This window comes from Pistacia vera, unplaced genomic scaffold (assembly GCF_008641045.1).
Source record: "Pistacia vera cultivar Batoury unplaced genomic scaffold, PisVer_v2 Contig268, whole genome shotgun sequence".
NCBI lineage: Eukaryota > Viridiplantae > Streptophyta > Magnoliopsida > Sapindales > Anacardiaceae > Pistacia > Pistacia vera.
In genome coordinates this window covers 1,212,998-1,233,300 of record NW_022196077.1, presented here as the reverse complement: position 1 = coordinate 1,233,300, position 20,303 = coordinate 1,212,998, and the positions used below count along the sequence as shown (strand labels likewise).

General features: G+C 33.9%; 1 protein-coding gene and 1 long non-coding RNA gene across 4 annotated transcripts; both read left to right on the top strand.

Annotated features, from left to right (window-relative positions):
- The first annotated feature begins 10,832 nt into the window (after positions 1 to 10,832).
- On the top strand, positions 10,833 to 13,192 carry LOC116133275. Of its 3 annotated transcripts, XR_004128520.1 has the most exons (5): positions 10,833 to 11,083; positions 11,367 to 11,869; positions 12,002 to 12,055; positions 12,288 to 12,328; positions 12,773 to 13,192. It is a non-coding gene; the product is annotated as an uncharacterized LOC116133275 (long non-coding RNA). The 3 variants fall into 3 exon arrangements; XR_004128521.1 differs by having other exon boundaries at positions 12,002 to 12,116; positions 12,288 to 13,192; XR_004128519.1 differs by having other exon boundaries at positions 12,002 to 13,192.
- Positions 13,193 to 13,200: 8 nt separating this feature from the next.
- LOC116133326 lies at positions 13,201 to 15,247 on the top strand. The gene is made up of 3 exons (XM_031419034.1): positions 13,201 to 13,449; positions 14,034 to 14,444; positions 14,834 to 15,247. Exons 1-3 carry the CDS (start codon positions 13,201 to 13,203, stop codon positions 15,245 to 15,247), a joined length of 1,074 nt encoding a protein of 357 aa, XP_031274894.1.
- The last annotated feature ends 5,056 nt before the right edge of the window (positions 15,248 to 20,303 follow it).

Genomic DNA, 20,303 nt, shown 5'->3' with positions numbered 1-20,303 from the left:
ATAGATATTGGCAAGATCGAGTTGATTCATTTGTTAAGTATTGTTTTGTCATATGTTCCTTATAAAATGGCATGAAACAAAGTCATTATATCAATATCAGTGTCTATGGGATGGAGATGAATATTATAAATGGAAGTGTAATAGAAGTTATAATTCTAGGTAACCGTATGTTAAAATTGATGAGAGTGACAAAGTATTAATTGCTTGTGAGAAGTAAGAGGCACTGAACTGTAATTTGTTGGGATCACTTAGACTAAACAGAGTATAATTAAGTATTTGATAAAAGGCAGCAACATGTTACTGCATTGCTTTCTATTTTAACTTCTTATTCTTCTGTTATATTAAGCACAAACAATTGTTTAATTGGATAGCCAAGCTTTTTAAATCAAATAGCACTTAGGCAGGGATTGGTTGAACTCCTCTTCGCGGAAATGGTCAAATCTTGCTTTGATGGATACAATTACTTACCATTCTTCTTGAGACTATTTATGCATATTGGCTTTCTTTGTACATTTTAGCATGAGTTGATTCATCTTGTTAAGATTGATATTTCATATTAGTGTCCGTATGATGCATTATGTGTACTGTCCAATCGTTGAATATTATAAAGGATTATGACATTATCATAGTAATTTGAGAATCAGGTCATGATAAAAGTAATAAAGATTTTTATATAATGTGATGTAACAAGAAATAAATGAAAGAGTGAATATGATAAGTTTGATTTTTTATATAATTCTTTTATTTATTTTCTGTCATACCACTTTTTACAAAAATTTTTGTAAGTTCTAACGTTATTATTTGAGAATCATTGAAGGTATATGATATGATAAAGTCTCCTTGACAATTTAATAACCAAAAAAAAAAAAAAAAATAAATAATAATAATAATAATTAACTAATCAGCAGTCGTTTATGTTGAAAAACCTTGAGAGCACTGGTATTAAATAAGGATTTGGTGAAATAGCTTAAAGACTTTTCTGCAAAAAGTTGTTGGCCAGTCCTTGTAAAGCTTTAAGGGGGCGTTTGGTTGGGGTTATGGGGAATTATTGGGGTTAAGTCATTTTATATTATTTGATTACCATGTTTGATTATCAAGTAATATAAGATACTGATAATCTTCAAATACCAATAGTGGTTACTATTGATAATATTGTAGGTAATCTGATTACTTCAATTTTCTTAAATATTCCAAGATTATCAGAGTGATATTTTTTTTGTTACAATTCTATCTCTTATTAATAAAATTTTAGGATAATAATGCCCTTATTTTTAGATTTATTTACATGAATATGACTTTTACTATTTCACCCCAATTAGCTAACTTTTTGAACAAAATTACCCTTGAATTCAAAATAAATTGCAGTCCACCCAAGCCACCCCTCCACCCACCTGCCACCGGCAACCACCACCGTGGCCAGCCATAGCCACCGTCGGAACGACGCATAGAAGGCCGAAAATGGCCGTCGTGTGTCGATATGGCCATTTTTGGCCAGATATCTAGCCGTTGACGATTAGATCTAATTTGGCCGTCAAAAGCCAGATCCGTCGATTTGACTATCAACGGCCAGATCGATGGTTGCTAACCGCCACGTCTGTGGCCGTTAACGGCCATCGATCTGGCCATTGACAACCACGTCTGTGGCCATTAACGTCCAAATTAGATCTGGCTGTCGACGACCATATCTGTCACGTCTGGCCATTTTCGGCCAGATCTCTGGTCGGGAAATGGCCATACGGCCCATGGAGGCCATTTCTTGCCTTCCGTGCGCCTTAAGGTTGCCGACAGTCTGCAGTGGTTGCCAGCGGTCGGCAGTGGCTGGGTTGATGGGGGTGCTTTTTTTATTTTCCAAACTTTTATTATGAAGTTGTTTTTGCTATGTTTTTAAATACACGGGGTTATAATAATCCAAATAATAATAATATTAAAAAATAATATAATAATAATATTTAATTAAAAGATAATTCAGTAATTTAAATAATATACCCACCAATTTATTTCTCCTAATCAAACCCTAGTTAGTAAATATGTGTTTTATATGCGTATTTATGTATTTTATAAGGGCTATCGAATTATATACGTACAATATGAATATCCATATGATTCGCGAATTATTGCCCAAAAAAAAAACAGAGCTTTGTCTAGTTGAGTTGGTGGCAGAGGTGGGAGGAGAGATATTTTTTTCGAGCACGTAATTGAAGTTGATGGAGGTGTATTTGTTGGTTGACTTGGTTCTTGCCATCCACCACAACTCCAGGAACGAACAGAACGAGATTGAGATTTAGATTTTAGATGTGTTTGCATCAAGGAAATGTTTTTCTCGGTCTTTACATACAATTAATTAATTAAATACCATCCAACTCTCTGCCACAACTACAATTAAATACCATCTTAGCTGTCTTCAACTTTTGTCGCATCCATTATTGTATTAATTTGTCGTCTTCCCCTACCAAGTCTTTTGCTTTCTTTTTTGTTTTTCCTTCTTTGAAAATAAGTCTAACAAGAAAAATAGGCCAGATAATTGTTGCAAAAAATAAATTGTGATAATTTATCGAAGACTTAGTATGCAAAAGTTGGTCTGCGGAAGTTAACCAAGGATCACAAGCATAAAACAACAATGTACTAAAATAAGATTAGGATATAGAAAGGTAAAGAAGACAAGAAACACACAATCAAAACAAAGCTATACATGATTTGACTAAACTGGTCTTTATCCACAGGTGACGATGATTGTTTTACTATATGAAAAAAAAAAAAAAAAAACAAAACAAAACAAAAACACTCTATCTAGAATGTAGCGGCCTAGCTATACCATTACGTATTAACCTTTAGTTTGGTGAAATTTACTTTACACACATTTATAGATCTTATAAAAGTGTTGTAGCTGTGTCTATGAACAGTTTGATGAAAATACCCTAAATACACTCTTTAGAATGTACATGCAATTCGTAATTTTCCCCTTTGTTAATTATATTTTGGGTTCTTCCTACTGATATAGTGATCAAGTCTTATTTCACTCCAAGTAACTTTCATTATATTTCTGCCATCCGCCTTTGTTTCTATTAGAAAAAAATAGCGTTGTATTTTGTTTATAGTTAGACAAAGTATAATAAATAATAAAATTGATAGTATTCCTTTGATGACATGATTTCATTTAATTTTATTGTGAAACTGAAAATAAATAATTTAATCCAAACAATAAAAGATTATTTTTTTGTTAGATATTCACACTTTTATTATACATTATCATTTATTATTAGGAGAATATTGTACTACTTTAAGGTTTATCATTCAAAATATTACTTCCGAAGATCAAAAGTTCAGAATACTAAACAATCAAATAAAATTATAATCAATCAAAAGTTCACTTATCTCTAAATATATTATGTGATATCTCGTCTCAATAGTGTAAAATCTTATTGTGAGTTGGATATGTCAACATTTTGGTGAATTTCCCCAAAAACGTTTTTGAAAACTGCACATAAATTTTTGAAAACCGCACGTACTTTTTTTTCTTACGCTCCCTTCAATCTTCATTTTGTCATTAATTTCAATACAGTGAAGGCCACTACTTGATGGCTGAGCTGTCGTTTATATAGTTCTTAATTTATGCATAGCGTGGTTGGATTCTGGTTTTCAAAATTTGTTTTGATTTCGATATCCGAGTTGTTAATTCGTATTAAACAAAGAGTTAATGACATTAATACCCGTGAGATATTATATAATCTCAACAATTCCTATGAGGTTTTCAACATAAAAAAATCCTCCTGTTAGATAATAAATTGTTAATAAACTTTTAAAATTTACATTGTTATGAGTTAATAAATATTACCAAATTATATTTGTATTATTTATTTTAATATCTAAAACTTAAACACAAAAAGATTTCAGGCACAAAGAATAAAAATTGAATTCCCTGACATTTGTAAAGACATCTTAATAATAATATACATATTGAAACAATATTTAATTACACCAATCTTCATTTCTTTAGCTTCCAGCTTTCACATTTTGTCGTTAATTTCAATGCAGTCAAGGCCACCACATGATGGTTGAGCTGTCGTTTATTTTAAACTCCTTACTGTTGATCATGATCATGCCTAAAACAAGACTTCCCAAATGCCAAGTCTCTCTTTATATATATTAATATATATTTGGTTTTTAATTTATGCATAGCGTGGTTGGATTGTGGTTTTCAAAATTTGTTTTGATTTCGATATTCGAGTTGTTATTTTATATTAAATAAAGATTAATGAAATTAATACCCCTAAGATATTATATAATCACAACAATTCTTATGAGGTTTTCAACATAACAAAAATCCTCCTCTTGGTTAATAAATTGTTAGTAAACTATTAAAATTTATATGGTTATGAGTAAGTAAATATTACTAAATTAACTTTCTATTGTTTATTTTAACACATAAAACTTAATGACAAAAAGATTTTCATTGTTTGGGATGAGTTTTGATTGATTATTATGAAACATTTATTAATCAATGAAGTTTGATATCAAAGTTGTTGAAGTGAAGACTAAAATGACATCACTTTGAGGCTTAAATGAAACGCTGCGTTTTAGGACAGTATCAACATAAATCCTGACCATCAAACTTGTTCAGATCTAACAGCTGAGGTTTGTCAAAGGGGTCAACGGTATATAAGAGAGTGAATAGTTGAATTCATTTAGGGCAATTATCGGGTTTTCTCTTCTAATCGAGTTCTCTATTCTTGGTTAGGGTTTTTCACAACTTTGGGAAATCATTGTAACTTGGGTAGATTGATTAGGGTTTTTTAGTTAATTTAAGAGAGTTGTTTGCTCTTGTGTCTTGAGGATTCCTGGTGAGTTTCCTTAGGGTTAGTTATGGGTTGATTCTTGTGTAATATGGTCTGAGAGGGTGTAATCTAGATTGATTATGTATTGTTCGAATCTTGTTCTAATAGTAGTGACGTGAGCTCTCCCGTTTCCGGAGCTCAACGTGGATGTAGCTTATCCAATATGGATAGGTGAACCACGGTAAATCTTGTGTTCTTGTGTTGGTGTGATTTGTGTGAATCCTTGTGATTGTGTGATCTGGGGGTTTGATTGTGTTTACTAGTTTATTATAACTGTGGTATCAGAGCCAATAGACGTTAGGATTGATGGATTTAGTGATTCTCCGGTGATCTAGGGTTTCTAGAAAAACTAGGGTTTGTCAAGAATTAGGGCTTTTTCAAATTGGGTCTTCCTTTGGTAATCTTGACTCTTAGTTTACAGATTTGAGTCGTCAAATCTTCAATCGAGGAAATTCTTTGAAGATTTAGGTTCAGGTCTTAGCAAATCATTCAAGAATACTTTTTGTCAATTCGGTCTACGGTTTCAATTAGGGCTTTTTGAAACAGAGTCAATTGCTTAACACAAATATTGTAACCACAGGATTAGAAATCACTCAATACGATGGAAAGATAGATTTTTGGAGTTGGAAAAAGAAGATAAAGGCATTGCTGTCCCACAACAAGGTGGGAATTGCCCTAGAGAAAGACGCATCCAAATGGCTAGAAGAGAAACTGAAGAAGAAGGATGAGATTAATGAGGAAGCGTACAACCTCATAGTGATGAATCTGTCAGACAATGTCTTGCGAAAGGTAGACGGGCTAGAAACTCCTCTAGGCCTATGGGGTAAACTCGAAACCTTTTATTCTTTACAGTCAGCACCTAATCTAGCATTTTTAAAGGGTGCTTTATTTTCATACAAAATGGATAGTTCTAAATCAATTGAGGATAACCTAGATGAATTCTTGAAAATGACTTTAATTCTTAAATGAAGTGATCAAGAACTAAGGGACACCAGCATAACAATGATTTTATTAAATTCATTAACCGAATATTATATAGTTGTAAAGAATGCTTTACAGTATTCAGGGACTATGCCTAGTTTAGATTTGATAGTTGCTGGACTCAAAGCTAGTGAACTAGAGCTAAAGGTCCAGAAAAGATATAAAAGCAATCTGTTTGTAAAAGATAGGCCAAACCTAGTCAAGCAGGAAAGACAAATTAGTATCAACAGGGGTCTAAAAACAACAAAAAATGGAAGGGAAACAATAAAATAAAATCTGATACTAGGAAGTGTTTCTTTTGCAATAAACCTGGTCATATCAAGAAAAACTATTTTGAATGGTTGAAGAAACACAAACAGGGAAACATTGAGAGTAACCTGGCTTCTAGTAAAAACCAATGGGATGAGCCTGAGGTCTTGACAGTATCAACATCTGATATTGCTAAGAAATGGATCCTAGACTCAGGTTGTTCCTTTCATATGAGCCCACACAAGAACTGGTTCCAAAATCTAGAAACATAGGAAACTGAAACTATCTATATGGGAAACAATCAGGCCTGTAGAGTGAAGGGTATAAGCAGTGTAACTCTTAGACTAACTGATGGAAAACTTGTAAAACTAACCAAGGTTAGGTACATCCCTAATTTAAAAAGGAATCTTATCTCCTTAGAGACTCTAGATGAGGCTGGATGTTCCTATAAAGCTAACAATGGGTGCTTGTATGTGTACAAAAATCAGAACTTGGTTCTTAAAGGGGAAAAGAGAAATGGCCTATATATACTATATGGAGATTCTCATCCTGAATGTTTTAATACTGTGTTGCCTCCCATTAAACAGACTGTAATTAAAAAATGGCACCTTAGGTTGGGGCATATGAGTCAAAAAGGTATGAACATCCTTAGTAGTCAGGGAGTGTTTGGAAGGGACACAATTAGCAACCTCGAATTCTGTGAAAACTGTGTGTTAGGAAAACAACACAGACTAAGTTTTTCAAAGGGGACTCATCTAGCCACAAACTGTTTAGAATACTTACACTCTGATCTCTGGGGACCTGAAAAAATTAAATCCCATGGTGGGAACAGTTACTTCCTATCCATTGTTGATGACTACATCAAGAAAGTTTGGACATTTCTCCTAAAGACCAAAGATCAAGCTTTGACTAAGTTTAGGGATTGGAAAACATTGGTAGAAAACCAACTAGGAAAGAAAGTAAAGGCACTTCGAACTGACAATGGACTTGAATTTTGCAATTCTGAGTTTGATAACTTCTATAAAGAACATGACATTTTGAGACATAGAACTGTAGCTAGGACCTTCAACAGAATGGAATGGCAGAAAGGATGAACAAAACCTTACTAGAAAAGGTTAGGTGTCTCTTATTTACCTCTGGGTTGCCAAATACCTTTTGGTGGGAAGCCTTAGCCACTACAGCCTACCTTGTAAACAAAAGCCCATCCACTGCCATCAATGGAAAATGTCCCGAAGAAATTTGGTCTGGAAGAGGACCAGACTTAAGTCACTTGAGGATATTTGGGTGTGCTGCTTATGCACATACTGTAGGAGGGAAACTTGTACCTAGATCCACCAAATGTATATTCTTATGTTACCAAGAAGGCACAAAAAGGGTATAGATTATGGGATAGGGAGACTCCAGGGGTAAAGATCATAGTAAGCTGAGATGTAGTGTTTAATGAGAGTGAATTCCCCTGCAAAGGATCTGCCACTAATCAAGGAAGCATAAAAAACACTGAACCTTACCCCAACCCTACTGGGAGTACACCAATTGAGGCGGAGCAACTAACACATCATCCTAACCCTATCCAATCAGAAACAGAACCCCAAACTGAAGCTGAAACTGAACGCACTAAACCTGGACAACCAGAAGAAGAAATCACTGATGAAATCCTAGAACATCAACCAGTTGATCTTCAACAGTACCAACTGGCCAGGGACAGAACCAGGAGAGAGGTAAGGCCACTTGCACGTTATTCTTATGCTGAACTAATCTTTACTGCCTAGCTTGCAAGTACAGAAGTCCAGAGGACAGAACTTGAAACATATGATGAGGCTATGAAATCCAAAGATAAAGATAAGTGGGAAGCAGCAATGAGTGCAGAGATGCACTCACTTGAGGTAAACAAAATCTGGACCTTGGTGACCAAACCCAAAGACCAGAAACTGATCCAATGTAAATGGCTCTATAAACTGAAAGATGGTATCTCAATTTCTGACCCTCCTAGATATAAAGCCCGGCTGGTTGCCAAAGGCTATACCCAAAGAGAGGGAATATACTTCAATAAAGTCTTTTCCCCAATGGTGAAATACAAAACCATCATACTTATGTTGTCCATTGCTGCACACCAGAACCTAGAATTAGAACAGCTAGATGTAACCACTGCTTTCTTTCACAGAAATTTAGATGAGCAAATTTATATGTGTTAGCCTATAGGATTCCTTGATGTTGGGGTTCCAAACCATGTATGCTTGCTTCATAAGTCCTTATATGGCCTCAAACAGGCCCCTAGATAGTGGTACAAAAGGTTTGATACCTTTATAATGGGCTTGGGATTTAGGAGAAGCAAGTATGACAGTTGCTTCTATTTTAACTTAGATAAAAATCTGCCCATTTACCTCTTATTATATGTTGATGATATGTTGTTAATTAGTAGGTCCAAATCTAGAATAGAAGATATGAAGAAGAAACTAAGCTCTGAATTTGAAATGAAAGATCTGGGAAATGCTAAGAAAATATTAGGAATGGTGATATCTAGAGATAGGAGGAATAACTGTTTAAAACTTGATCAGAGTGCTTATTTGTAGAAACTGGTAAATAAATTTGGTATGACTGATTCAAAACCTATCTCAATGCCCTTAGCAAATCATTTCATGCTTAGTAAAGACCAGTGTCCTAAAACTGAAGCTAAGATGAGAAAGATTTATGATATCCTATACTCAAATGTGATTGGTTCCATAAAGTATACAATGATAAGCACTAGACCTGATCTGTCTTTTGCTATATTACTTCTTAGTAGATTTATGTCCAACCCTAGCAGTGATCATTGGACTGCCCTGAAATGGGTTCTTAGATACATTAACAACTCATTAAATGTTGGTTTAAAGTACTGTAAGAACAATACTATGCTTGATCTTGTTTGGCTTGTAGAGTCAGACTTTGTAGGTGATAAAGACACCAGAAAATCCACAACTGCTTACTGTTTCACACTTGGTGGAAATTACATATGCTAGAATCACAGTTGCAACCCATAGTTGCACTTTCATCAACAGAGGCTGATTACATAGCCATTGCTGATGTGTTTAAGGAGGTTATGTGGTTATAGGGAATGATGTCAGAAGCAAACCTAACTGAAGGGAAGGTTACAATTTACTCAAATAGCCAGAGTTCAATACATCTGAGTAAAAACCCAGTCTATCATGAAATGACCAAGCATGTAGACGTTAGGTTTCATTTTGTGAGAGATCTGGTTGCCTAAGGATTAGTTGAGTTGAAGAAAGTACCCACTGAAGAAAATCCAACTGATATGGGGACAAAGATCATCACACCAGCAAAATTCAAGCACTGCTTAAAGCTACTGTCCATGGAGTAAATCAACATAATTTGGACCTATGAGGGATATGGTCTAGAGCACACTGTGCTACTGAATATGTCAAGTCTTCAAGGTGGAGATTGTTGAAGTGAAGACTGAAACGACGTCACTTTGAGGCTTAAATGAAACGCTGCGTTTTAAGACAATATCAGCAGAAATCCTGACCATGAAGCTTGTTCAGATCTAATGGATGAGGTTTGTCAAAGGGGTCAACGGTATATAAGAGAGTGAATAGTTGAATTCATTTAGGGCAATTATTGGGTTTTCTCTTCTAATTGAGTTCTCTGTTCTTGGTTAGGGTTTTGCACAACTTTGGGAAATCATTGTAACTTGGGTAGATTGATTAGGGTTTTTTAGTCAATCTAAGAAAGCTGTTTGGTCTTGTGTCTTGAGGATTCCTGGTGAGTTTCCTTAGGGTTAGTTACGGGTTGATTCTTGTGTAATCTGGTCTGAGAGGGTGTAATCTGGATTGATTCTGTACTGTTCGAATCTTGTTCTAATAGTAGTGCTGTGAGCTCTCCCGTTTCCAGAGCTTAACATGAATGTAGTTTATCCAATTTGGATAAGTGAACAACGGTAAATCTTGTGTTTTTGTGTTGGTGTGATTTGTGTGAATCCTTGTGATTGTGTGATCTGGTGGTTTGATTGTGTTTACTGGTTTATTATAACAAAAGTTTTCATATATATCAGTAACCTGAAAAATTATTTCACTAACATTTAAATGTTACCGATTCGTGTTTAATGTTAGTAGCATCTTATATAAGTCTTTGCCACATGCATTCCGTGGTTTTCGGCTTTCACATTTTGTCGTTACGTTAGATGCAGATTTAATGATTTATTATAATGTTATAATGTTAGTGTTTCCACTTGACGATTTATTATAATGTTAGTGTTTCCACTTGACGATTTATTATAATGTTATAATGTTAGTGTTTCCAGCCATTGCTATTATTGTTTCATTCTCATTCATAGTGTTACTGCCATCAATCACTAATCTCTTCGTTCCTCTCCTTTCCACATTTCTAAATACCTCTTTCGATTGCTTTTTGCCTTTCTCATATCTTCAGGGACTGCTTAGATCCTCTTATTTCTCGTTTCCATCTTATTTCTCGTTTTTATTTGTGTTTTTAGATCCTCTTCCATTCCATTATCTATTTCTTTAAAAAAAAAAAAAAAAAAAGCCTTTTCGATCGACTTATTTCTCGCTTTTGTTTTTTCCTTAAAAGAATTTGTTTTCTTCTCCCCCGTTCCCTCATTTCTTAATCAGACAGTTCTTCAACGACAATAATCTCCTTCTTCAATCAAGAAAACGTTCGAGAGACTCCTTAAATCTTNACTCGTTGTATTGTTGTAATCACGATTGTGTTGTCTTTGTTACAAGTCTCAAGATATTTGAAAACACACATGAGCTCTTACCCACAAACATATGTAAACAATCAAATTATGAAATCCTGCTATGAAAAAGTGAACAATTGTAATCCTAAAATGTTTAGAATAATTAATATTGACAATGTTTGAATTGTTTCAAAGATTTGGTTGGAGTTGGACTCATTTGAACATTGATTGGTTTGATTTCTCTACATTACAGGTAGGTCAAGAACTTCCAGGCAGCTCTTCCAAAAGGGCTTGAACTACAAATATCTGCAATGTCCAGAGCACGCCTTAGGTGAGTTTTTAGTTATTCTTCTTGAGATTATCATAAAAAGATCAGTGCATTATTAATGTATTAAATGGTAGTAAAGAGAATGTGTCTTACTCATTGCCTGATTTTTAATTAATGATCAATCATGTGAGACATCTATGTGGGAATCAATAAACTCTTGAGCATACAACAACTACTATATCAGAACTGGTAATTATCTTAATGTATCACCATAAAACGTCAAATGATTATATAAAAATATTTACTCAAATTTTTAATTTTTTTTCAATCAAAATACTATCATCAGATGGCACATCAATAGGTCTGATTTCGGTGGTTCTGGTTTGTTCAGACTAAAATCATTCTATTCTTTCGCCAGTTCCTCTTCAAAGAGTTACAAAGCGAAGCTCTGCTCGGGCGCTAAAAAGGGAACTAATTCTTCCTCTCCTTTCAATCGAGTGATTTGAAATTCCTCTACAACATCAAATTCTGCGGCATCGGTGTAGTTCAAAGACATCCCACTGCTGATCATGCTTTTTCACTTCCAATATATTTTGCCAATGATTCAGAACGTTCACAGTTTCAAACGTTGATTTAGGTCAAACTTCAAGTAATAAGGCCTCTATTTAGTTTTTTGATGCATTGCAGCTCCTGTTCCTCTGCTTTAAGTCAGACAATGAGAGGGCCATCTTTTTTCATCTCCAATGTACTGCTTTTGGGCTTTCCTTCATTGTGATGTTGCTGGTGTGAAATGTAACAACGCTTATCTCTGTCACTCATCATTTGAATTGGAGCGTCGGAATTTCAGGGGTATATTGATAACTCTTAAGTAAACAAAAGATACAAATATATTGAATTTAATAGTATTGTGAAGGTCATTTCCTTGATATATACTACCATCAAGTTTCATGATCATGGAAACATTGTGTTTTTATCTTCCAGGGGATAAGGGAACTTTTGTGAGGCATTATTGCAGCTTGAGTTCCCTGTGTTGAGGTCAGAGAAGGATAGAGCCTTTTGTTCTATCTTTATTCTTTTGCTTTAGCTTTCCTTCATTGTGAGTTGATGCTTTGAAAATAGATACTAATGCTTCCTTCGCTAATTTTAGGTTGATTTGAACGGTAGACTAAAATGTTAAGAATAATTAAAATTGCCGATGTTTGAATTGTTTCATGGATTTGGTTGGACTCATTTGAACATTGATTGGTTTGATATCTCTACGTTACAGGTAGGCCAGGAACTTCCAGGCAGCCTTTCTTTGGGTATAAGGTAAAATGCATAAACCAAACAGAACACTAAGTCTAATTAATGAAAATGTAACCACGCTTATATCTCCATCACTCATCATTTGAATTTGAGCGTTGGAAAAGGATCATTATTCTCCATTTTTTAGCCGGTTGTTGCGTTATATAGCATTTATTCATTACTTTAGTTTGAATTATAAGGCTATATATGGATGTATATGTAACAAATTTCAGTGGTATATTTATAACTCTTAAGTAGACAAAAGGTACAAAAATATTGAATTTATAAGTGTTGTGAAGGCAATTTCCTTGATATATACTACCATAAAGTTTCATGATTATGGAAACGTTTTCTTATTTATCTTTCAACTTCCTTTTCTTTGCTGAACTATCAAAAATTTGTTGTTTAAAATATCATTTCCCTGCAGTTTCTTTTTTACTTTGAATGTGTTGTGCTCTATATTTACAGGGTATTTTGAGTTCTGAAAAGGATTTGGCCAAACTTCGACGAAATCTCCAGGATAAGGGCTCTTTATGAGGCATTATTGCGGCTCCAGTTCGCTGTGTTGAGGTCAGAGAAGGGGAGAGCCTTTTGTTTCTATCTTCTCTTTTGCTTTAGTTTTCCTTCATTGTGAGTTGATGCTTTGAAAATGGATACAGAACTTAATGCTTCCTTCACTCATTTGAGGTTCATTTGAACGGTGGAGGTTCTTTCCTATCTGTTGTCAGTATTGCGTACTAACATTACAATATAATTAATAGTTAAGAGTGGCATGAAGGTCATTTAGAGTCGACCTTAGTTTACTACCATATAACGCCATGAATTTAAAATCTCCAGAATAAGGCCTATTTTCTAAGTGTTTGTAAATCATTATGGCTCATGTTCCCTATGCTGNTATGAAACAGATTTTTGTTGCAGAAAGAGAAGATAATGTCAACAACAATGAAGTAATTGAGAGAGTTGAATTCTGTCAATTATGCTATCTGACTTTGAAGAATCTTCCAAGGATTGCAAGCTTCTACTCAGAAGTAAAGACACCTTCAACATTGCCAATGAGACAGAAGGAATCAACAACGAATTTACAGTCCAATGACAATAATTTGGAAGATGAGCTTGATACTTTCACGCCACTTTTTAACAGAAAGGTTTGGTCAGCGATAACTTTGCATTTATCTATTATAAATATTTTTTTTTCTTTTGACATTTATTCTCTTTTGTTAACACATACAAGAAAACAAATTCCTCATTGACGAGGAGACAAAAAAAAAAACTCTTATAATAAATAAAAAATAATGTAAATAAGATTACAATAGAAACGCGTTATTCTTCGCATCTTTTTTCATAAATTCTTCTCATGATTTTAGATTTCATTTAAAACTTTGTCCCTAGAATTTGTTTTTACTGCTTGCATAAAATTTATCATTTTGTCAAATGTTCATTCATTCTTATTTCTAGTCTTAATTAAGCTATTATTGCTTCTTTACTTCGTATTTTATTAAACTATATGAAAAAAAAAAAGTTATTTATGATTAGAATTTTAGCATGCTAAAGTTTATGTACGAGACGTATCTCAAATGTTTGCACATGCTAAAGACTAGACAGGTAGAGAGTTCTTTATTAAGATTCTAACCCCAGGGGCCAGGGGAATATTGTCAAATGTTTAGAAACAATTATTGCTTTTTTACTTCATATGAGAAATAATTGAATTGAAAGTTAACATTGAATGCAGGTTGTTTTCCCCCATTTGGAGACTTTAGAACTGGAAGCAATTAATGCTGAAATGATCTGGGACAACCAACTTCCAACAATGTCTTCTTGCTATCAAAGTTTGACATGCTTGATCATTAGTAAGATGGAGAAACTAAATTATGTATTTCCATCTTCTATGGTCAAAAGTTTTGAGCAGCTCCAGCATCTTGAGATAGGGAGTTGTAAAGAACTAAAGGAGATTGTTGGCAAAGAAGAAGGAGCAGAAGCAGCTGCTACATTTTTATTTTCAAGGGTAGAAGTCCTAAAACTCAGTTACTTACCAAAACTTACAACTTTCTGCCCTGGAATACACACTTCAAGTTGGCCCAAGTTAAAGAGGTTGGAGGTTTTTGGTTGTCAGAATTTACACATATTCACTTCAGAATACAAGGTATGAGCCTTTTGTCTTTCTTTAATAATAAAAAAATTAACAAGTATTGCAAGAGACTGTCACTAGCCTCTTCAACATACACACGTGTTTTACATTTTGGTTAGGATTTATAAAACACTTGAAATTTTAATTCTAATTGAGCAATTTAAAACATATTGTTCTCAAGTATATTAACTTACTTTCTATCTGATGCAAAATAATGAATTTTATAATATAAAGTTTTATTTGATAAAATCTTTTGAAAATGAATAAAAGAATAATGTTAAATTTTTTTTTTTTTTTTTGGTATTTTTTAAGAATGCTGAATTTTTTAGTATTGATCGATTTATGAAAAGAGCTTTTAACGGAACGGACTTTGAAACTTACTGAAACAATTAACTTTGGTGCAGGTCGTTTTCCCCAATTTGGAAGATGTTAGGCTGCATGCAATTAATTCTCAAATGATATGGGATAGCCAACTTCCAATAATGTCAGATTGCTATCAAAATTTGACTCATTTGGTCATCGGTAGCATTGGAAAACTAAAATATATATTCCCATCTTCTATGGTCAAAAACTTTAAGCAACTCCGATACTTCTCTATAAATTCTTGTAAAGAGTTGAAGGAGATTATCGCCAAAGAAGGAGCAGAAGCACTTCCTACAGTTATCTTTCCACGGGTAGAATCCCTAATACTAGAAAACTTAGAAGAACTTAGAACTTTCTACCCCAGAATGCACATTTCAGAATGGCCCAATTTAAAGAAGTTGGAAGCGTCTAGCTGTGACAAACTACAAATGTCTACTTTAGAATACAAGGTATGATTTCTTTCTTCGATAATAAATATAAAAATAAGTAAATTTCTCATAAACGGTTAAAATATAATTCATTTTTGTTTTAATAGTTTTCTGTCGTGCAACTTATCATGCAAGTCAAAGACTAATAGCAGACTTTTAAATAAAGGAAAAACATTTTTTNTTGTATCTTTATTGTCCTGCTTTAGCCCTCCTTCATTGTGAATTACTTCTTTGAAAGTGTTACAGAACTTAGTTTCTTCACTCATTTGAGGTTGATTTGAATAGTGGAGGTTGTTTTTCATTCAGTTGCTGTGTATTTTACTGATGACTTAATTAAGTGTGAATTTGTGGGTGCCTTAATGTGTCTATGTAATTAACTTCTGGTGTATTACGATGCTATTTGATGAAATTATATTTTCAAAAGTAGTCTCAGTTGTTGTTGTCAAAAGCTCTATATTTAGAGAAAGATTCGAATTTTGAAACTGATATAGGCCAAAGTTGATTGAAACTTGTGGAGCAAGAACTCTTTTATCTGTAGTCTGTGTTCCCTTTGGTGAAGTCAGACTGTGGAAGGGCCATTTGTTTCCATCTTGATTGTTCTGCGTGAGCTTTACTCTTTATGTGAATTGCTGCTATAGAATTGTAAAAGAAATTAAGGTTATCTTTACTCATTTGAGAATGATTTCAGCTGCAGTGGAGGCTTTTTTTTTCAATCTGTTGCTGTGGATTGTATTTATTACTTGCATATGAATTATTATTTGCCTGTGGATTTGTGTATACCTTGGAATATGCATCTGTGCTAATTATAGAGTAATAAAATTGTATGGTTTCCATAGCTTTAAAATTATTATGATGTAATCAAACATATGTAAACAATCATTGACAAATTATCATCCTTATGGCTACAAAAATCATCAAATGTAAACTCTTATGTTAATAATGTATATGGACATGTTAATGTAAAGAAAGAAGAAGAAGCAGAAGCAAAATTATGGCTGATTTAAGGATCGTGTGGATCCTGGGCTGGGGGTTTTTTTCAAGGCATGGAGGGGCAGAGGGGCTGTGCTAGGAGGAGACTTGAGAGGGGAGATGCTGTGGTTATTGAGGATGTAAATTATGGGCACTGGAGTATCTTCCTTTCTAACGTTTTTTCTTGTTCAGATTTTCTTTTGGTTCTTAGCAGCCGTGTGTGCCAGAAAAATGATTGGCTGCTTGACAACACTGTTGTAAAGATCTGTCATCGTTGTGATATGGGGGTGCTTTTATCCTCTCTAGGAAGCACTGGTTTTGAAAATTGGGTTGTGGGTGCTGGATGTTTTCTCCTACTGTTGTAGTTTGGGCTTCTGGGACAGTAATGGATCCTGGACCATCCGTCCAGGTGATGGCTTGGGCAACTCTCAAAAGTTAAATAAGTTGATTAGCTGGATTAATGGTTTGGCCTGAACGATGTGGGCTTTGGTGTTTTGGGAGCCTGTGATTGGATTAGCTTGCTGTTATTTTATTTTTGTATAGTTTTTGAGCTTAGTGTTTGGTTTTTGTTGAGGGCAGCTTCCTGGTGTTTGTAATTTTTTATTCTTTATATTCAATTTCAGGATTTATCCAAAAAAAAAAAAAAAAAACTACAGTATTACCCAATCAATTAAGATAAAGCAATGGACCCTGTGACTGGTCATCAGGAACAGGTAATCTGTATAGAAAAAGGGGTAAATTCTTTAGGAAACAGATGAAATTTTCAAAGTAGCTCTGACCACCCTAAATCTTTGTTTAGAACAAACATTAACTAGCCTACATGTAGAATGAATGTTAAAAATAGTTAAACTAAAAAAACAATAAACCGTGCTTTGTCAAAATTAAAATTTCAGTTGATTGCATGCTAAAGCCTTAAATCTGTGCATGACCACAAGTAATTGTAGAAGATGTCGCATGCACGAATATACCCATTAGGAAACATTACACCAGTCCTCCATTCGATATATGTTGCACCTTGGTACGCTTTGCGGAAGACAGTAACACCAATTCAATTTCTAATAGATTCAAATAAATCAGTTTTAATAAGAGACAACATAAATAGCAAAATTTAAATAAATATTATATTTACCTAGCATGAGCACATGATGTTACGTAACTACTTACAAATTGCTGGATTAAAAATCGATTGTAATTTTTTTTTTTTTTTTGTCAACTTATAGTCACACATGGCAGCAGATTTATTTTTAATTAAAGTTGTTTTGAATATCTGCCATAATTAAATTGTATTCCTGTTTATAAAAGATTTTATGTTGATATTAATTGTTAAACAAAAAAAAGTTTTATTCTAAGATAATCTTCTTTAGGAAGTCTTTTCTTATAAAGACATTATAGATTAAAGAATTCTTTCACATAAAGGAGTTTAGGATCTCAAGAATTTTTTCCAAAACAGGTTTGATTTCTTGTTTTTCCTTTCAAAGTCACTCAAGTATAAATAATCTTTTTATTATTTTGATTTCTTTGAGGAAGTCATATTGCTTGTATGAGTTGATTCTAGAACGTGTTTGAGCTGCTGTTGCCGAAGTAATTTGTCATTGTTGAAACTTGAGAGGAGTTCAAGTGCGACCTGATGGTCCTGTGGACAAGAAGCTAGACTATGAAGGTTTGAGGTTCAACCAAAGAGCAAAGATTGAAGTGTTGTCCAAACAGACAGTTTTTACAACTGATACTTATTCTTGTCTTTGTAATTGAATACATAATTATTTCATAGTGGATTAGTTTCTTCTAGACTTGGTCCCATGGATGTAGGCATGATTGCCGAACCATGTTAAAAATGAGTTGTGTGCTTTATTTTATGTCGTGATGGTTTATATGTTTAATCATTAGTTTAGCAACTCATTAAGCACAACGTGAACAAGTAATCTTAATTCCGCATAAGTTTTAATCAATTTGATTGGGTTTAAAACTTTCATCTATCAACCTTGCAGAATTAATGTAAATTGGCAGAGGCCTTTTGTGTTGGTCACACAATCAACGGCGACATGATCGTTGAAACCTTTTGCATTAGCGGCGACACGATAGATAGAAGCCTTTCAAGTTGGTGGCAGTACGATTGCCTAGGGCTTATTGCGCTGGCAGCGGCTTAATCGACTCTAGCAGTCGTGCGATGGTTGTGTGTTCATAACAAGTAGCGGTGGGTGGCAGCTATCGAGATAAGTTATTAGGTTATGTGTTTTAGGGTTTGAGAGATTTCTGTTTGGCTTTTTTTAATTTTAATTTTATATTTTTTGTTTGATTATAATGCAAAATGTTAATTGTATTTTTATGTCTATTTTGACTAGCATTGAAGCTAGCCATTAAGATACAAATTTCTTTAGCTCATCATCCTTATGGCTACTCAAATAATCAAATGTAAACTGTATGTTAATAATGTAGATGGATAACTGATATACAAACATGTTAATGTAAAGAAAGAAGAAGAAGCAAGAGAAGCAAAATTGAAAACTGAACAACAGAAGAACTGAGCTTGTGTTTCAAAGGCAGTTGGTTTATGGTTAACAGTGTGTTAACAGAAGATGGGTATACTATAAGGTGTCTTGAATTAATTGAATGAGTGGATTTGTTTGGTTCCGTTTGTTATCTTTAATAAAACGATGCGTTTCAACAACATCAAAACACAAGGCTTAAGCTACCAAGACGGATTAAGCATAATGGTTTAAGCTTCTGGGTTTGTAGTGCAGGCGCTAAATAATTGTATAAAAGCTTAATTGTACTCATTCTGGTTCTTAATGAGAAATATCTTACTGAAGTTTAGTAATTTTCTCTCAAACTCTCAGTATTTTCTTTGTTTTTCTTTCATTTCTTTGCACTTTCTCGGCTTTGTAAAATTACCCTATCAAAATCTATCATGGTATCAGTGCTACAGACTAACGTCATGGCTTATTTCTCAATTTCGTCAAATATGTTTGAGAAGACTTTGGCAAAACTGCAGAAAAAGGTTCCAATTCCAGTGATCAAATGTTTGCCTTCAATTTTCCTTCGTCTTTGCCAACAATTTCTGTGAAGTTGGTTGAGAAAAATTACAATTATTGGCATTCTATGGTATTGCCAGCATCAACTTCATTTGAGCTTAAAGATTTTGTAACTAGAACTCGAACTTGTCCTTCTTCTTTTATTGTTGTTAAAAATGAAACTTCAGGTTCAATTGTTAAAGCTTCTAATCCTGAATATCTGTTGTGGAAGAGAATTGATCAGTTTCTTATAAGTTGGTTGTTTTATTCAATTTCTGAATCAATAATGTTCAGAAAAATGGCTAAGTGTAGGGGTGCTTTTTATATTTGGAGGACTGTAGAGAATCACTTTGTGACTGAATCTAAGGCTAGAACAATGCACCTAAGAAATCTGTTACAAAATACTAGAAAAGAAGCACTAAGCATCAATGAGTTTATTCTAAAAATGAAGGGATATGTTGGCTCTTTATCTGCTAGTGGAGTTGTTTTAACCAATGAAAAACTCATAGCTTATATTTTCGATGGTCTAAGACTTGAATATGATGTAGTCTCTCTATGCATTTATCTTCTAGAGGGGATAATGTCACACTTCAAGAGGCTCAATTTCTGCTGCATAGGCATGAGATAAGGTTGGAAAGATACAATTCAGTGCAAACATGACATGCAAACACACTCTGTTAGCACATAAGCAAACCTATTTTAATCACCGTCTTTTTACATCATCTTTATCAAACACACAACAACATACTCCTCATCTAGTCAATTTGCTCCACAACACTATGATTCACCCTATTTTCATGCTTCACCTAATGTACTAACCTATCACTCTCTTTTGCTTGCGATTAGTAATACTATTGGTCATGGTTTTACACCTCACTATCCAACTCCAGATGCACTATTTGCTCAAGAAGTGAGAGGAAGTTTTAATCAAAATACTATTGGTCAATGGAACAAAAGACTTTAGATTATTTTATCCAAAAAAATATATTAATGATCCTAATTAGTTGGTTCTGCAAATGTTGGGTACCTTTTTTATTCTCATAAAATTCGCTCGCAAATGAAATATGTTTTTACTTACAATGGCATTGTAATATCATGGCGCCCTA

Bases quoted from the DNA above. Each gene is read 5' to 3' on its own strand.
- LOC116133326 (XM_031419034.1), top strand. From the start codon at position 13,201: ATGAAACAGATTTTTGTTGCAGAAAGAGAAGATAATGTCAACAACAAT. The intron at 13,450-14,033 runs GTTTGGTCAGCG...CATTGAATGCAG, and splicing joins CGCCACTTTTTAACAGAAAG to GTTGTTTTCCCCCATTTGGA. The intron at 14,445-14,833 runs GTATGAGCCTTT...ACTTTGGTGCAG, and splicing joins TATTCACTTCAGAATACAAG to GTCGTTTTCCCCAATTTGGA.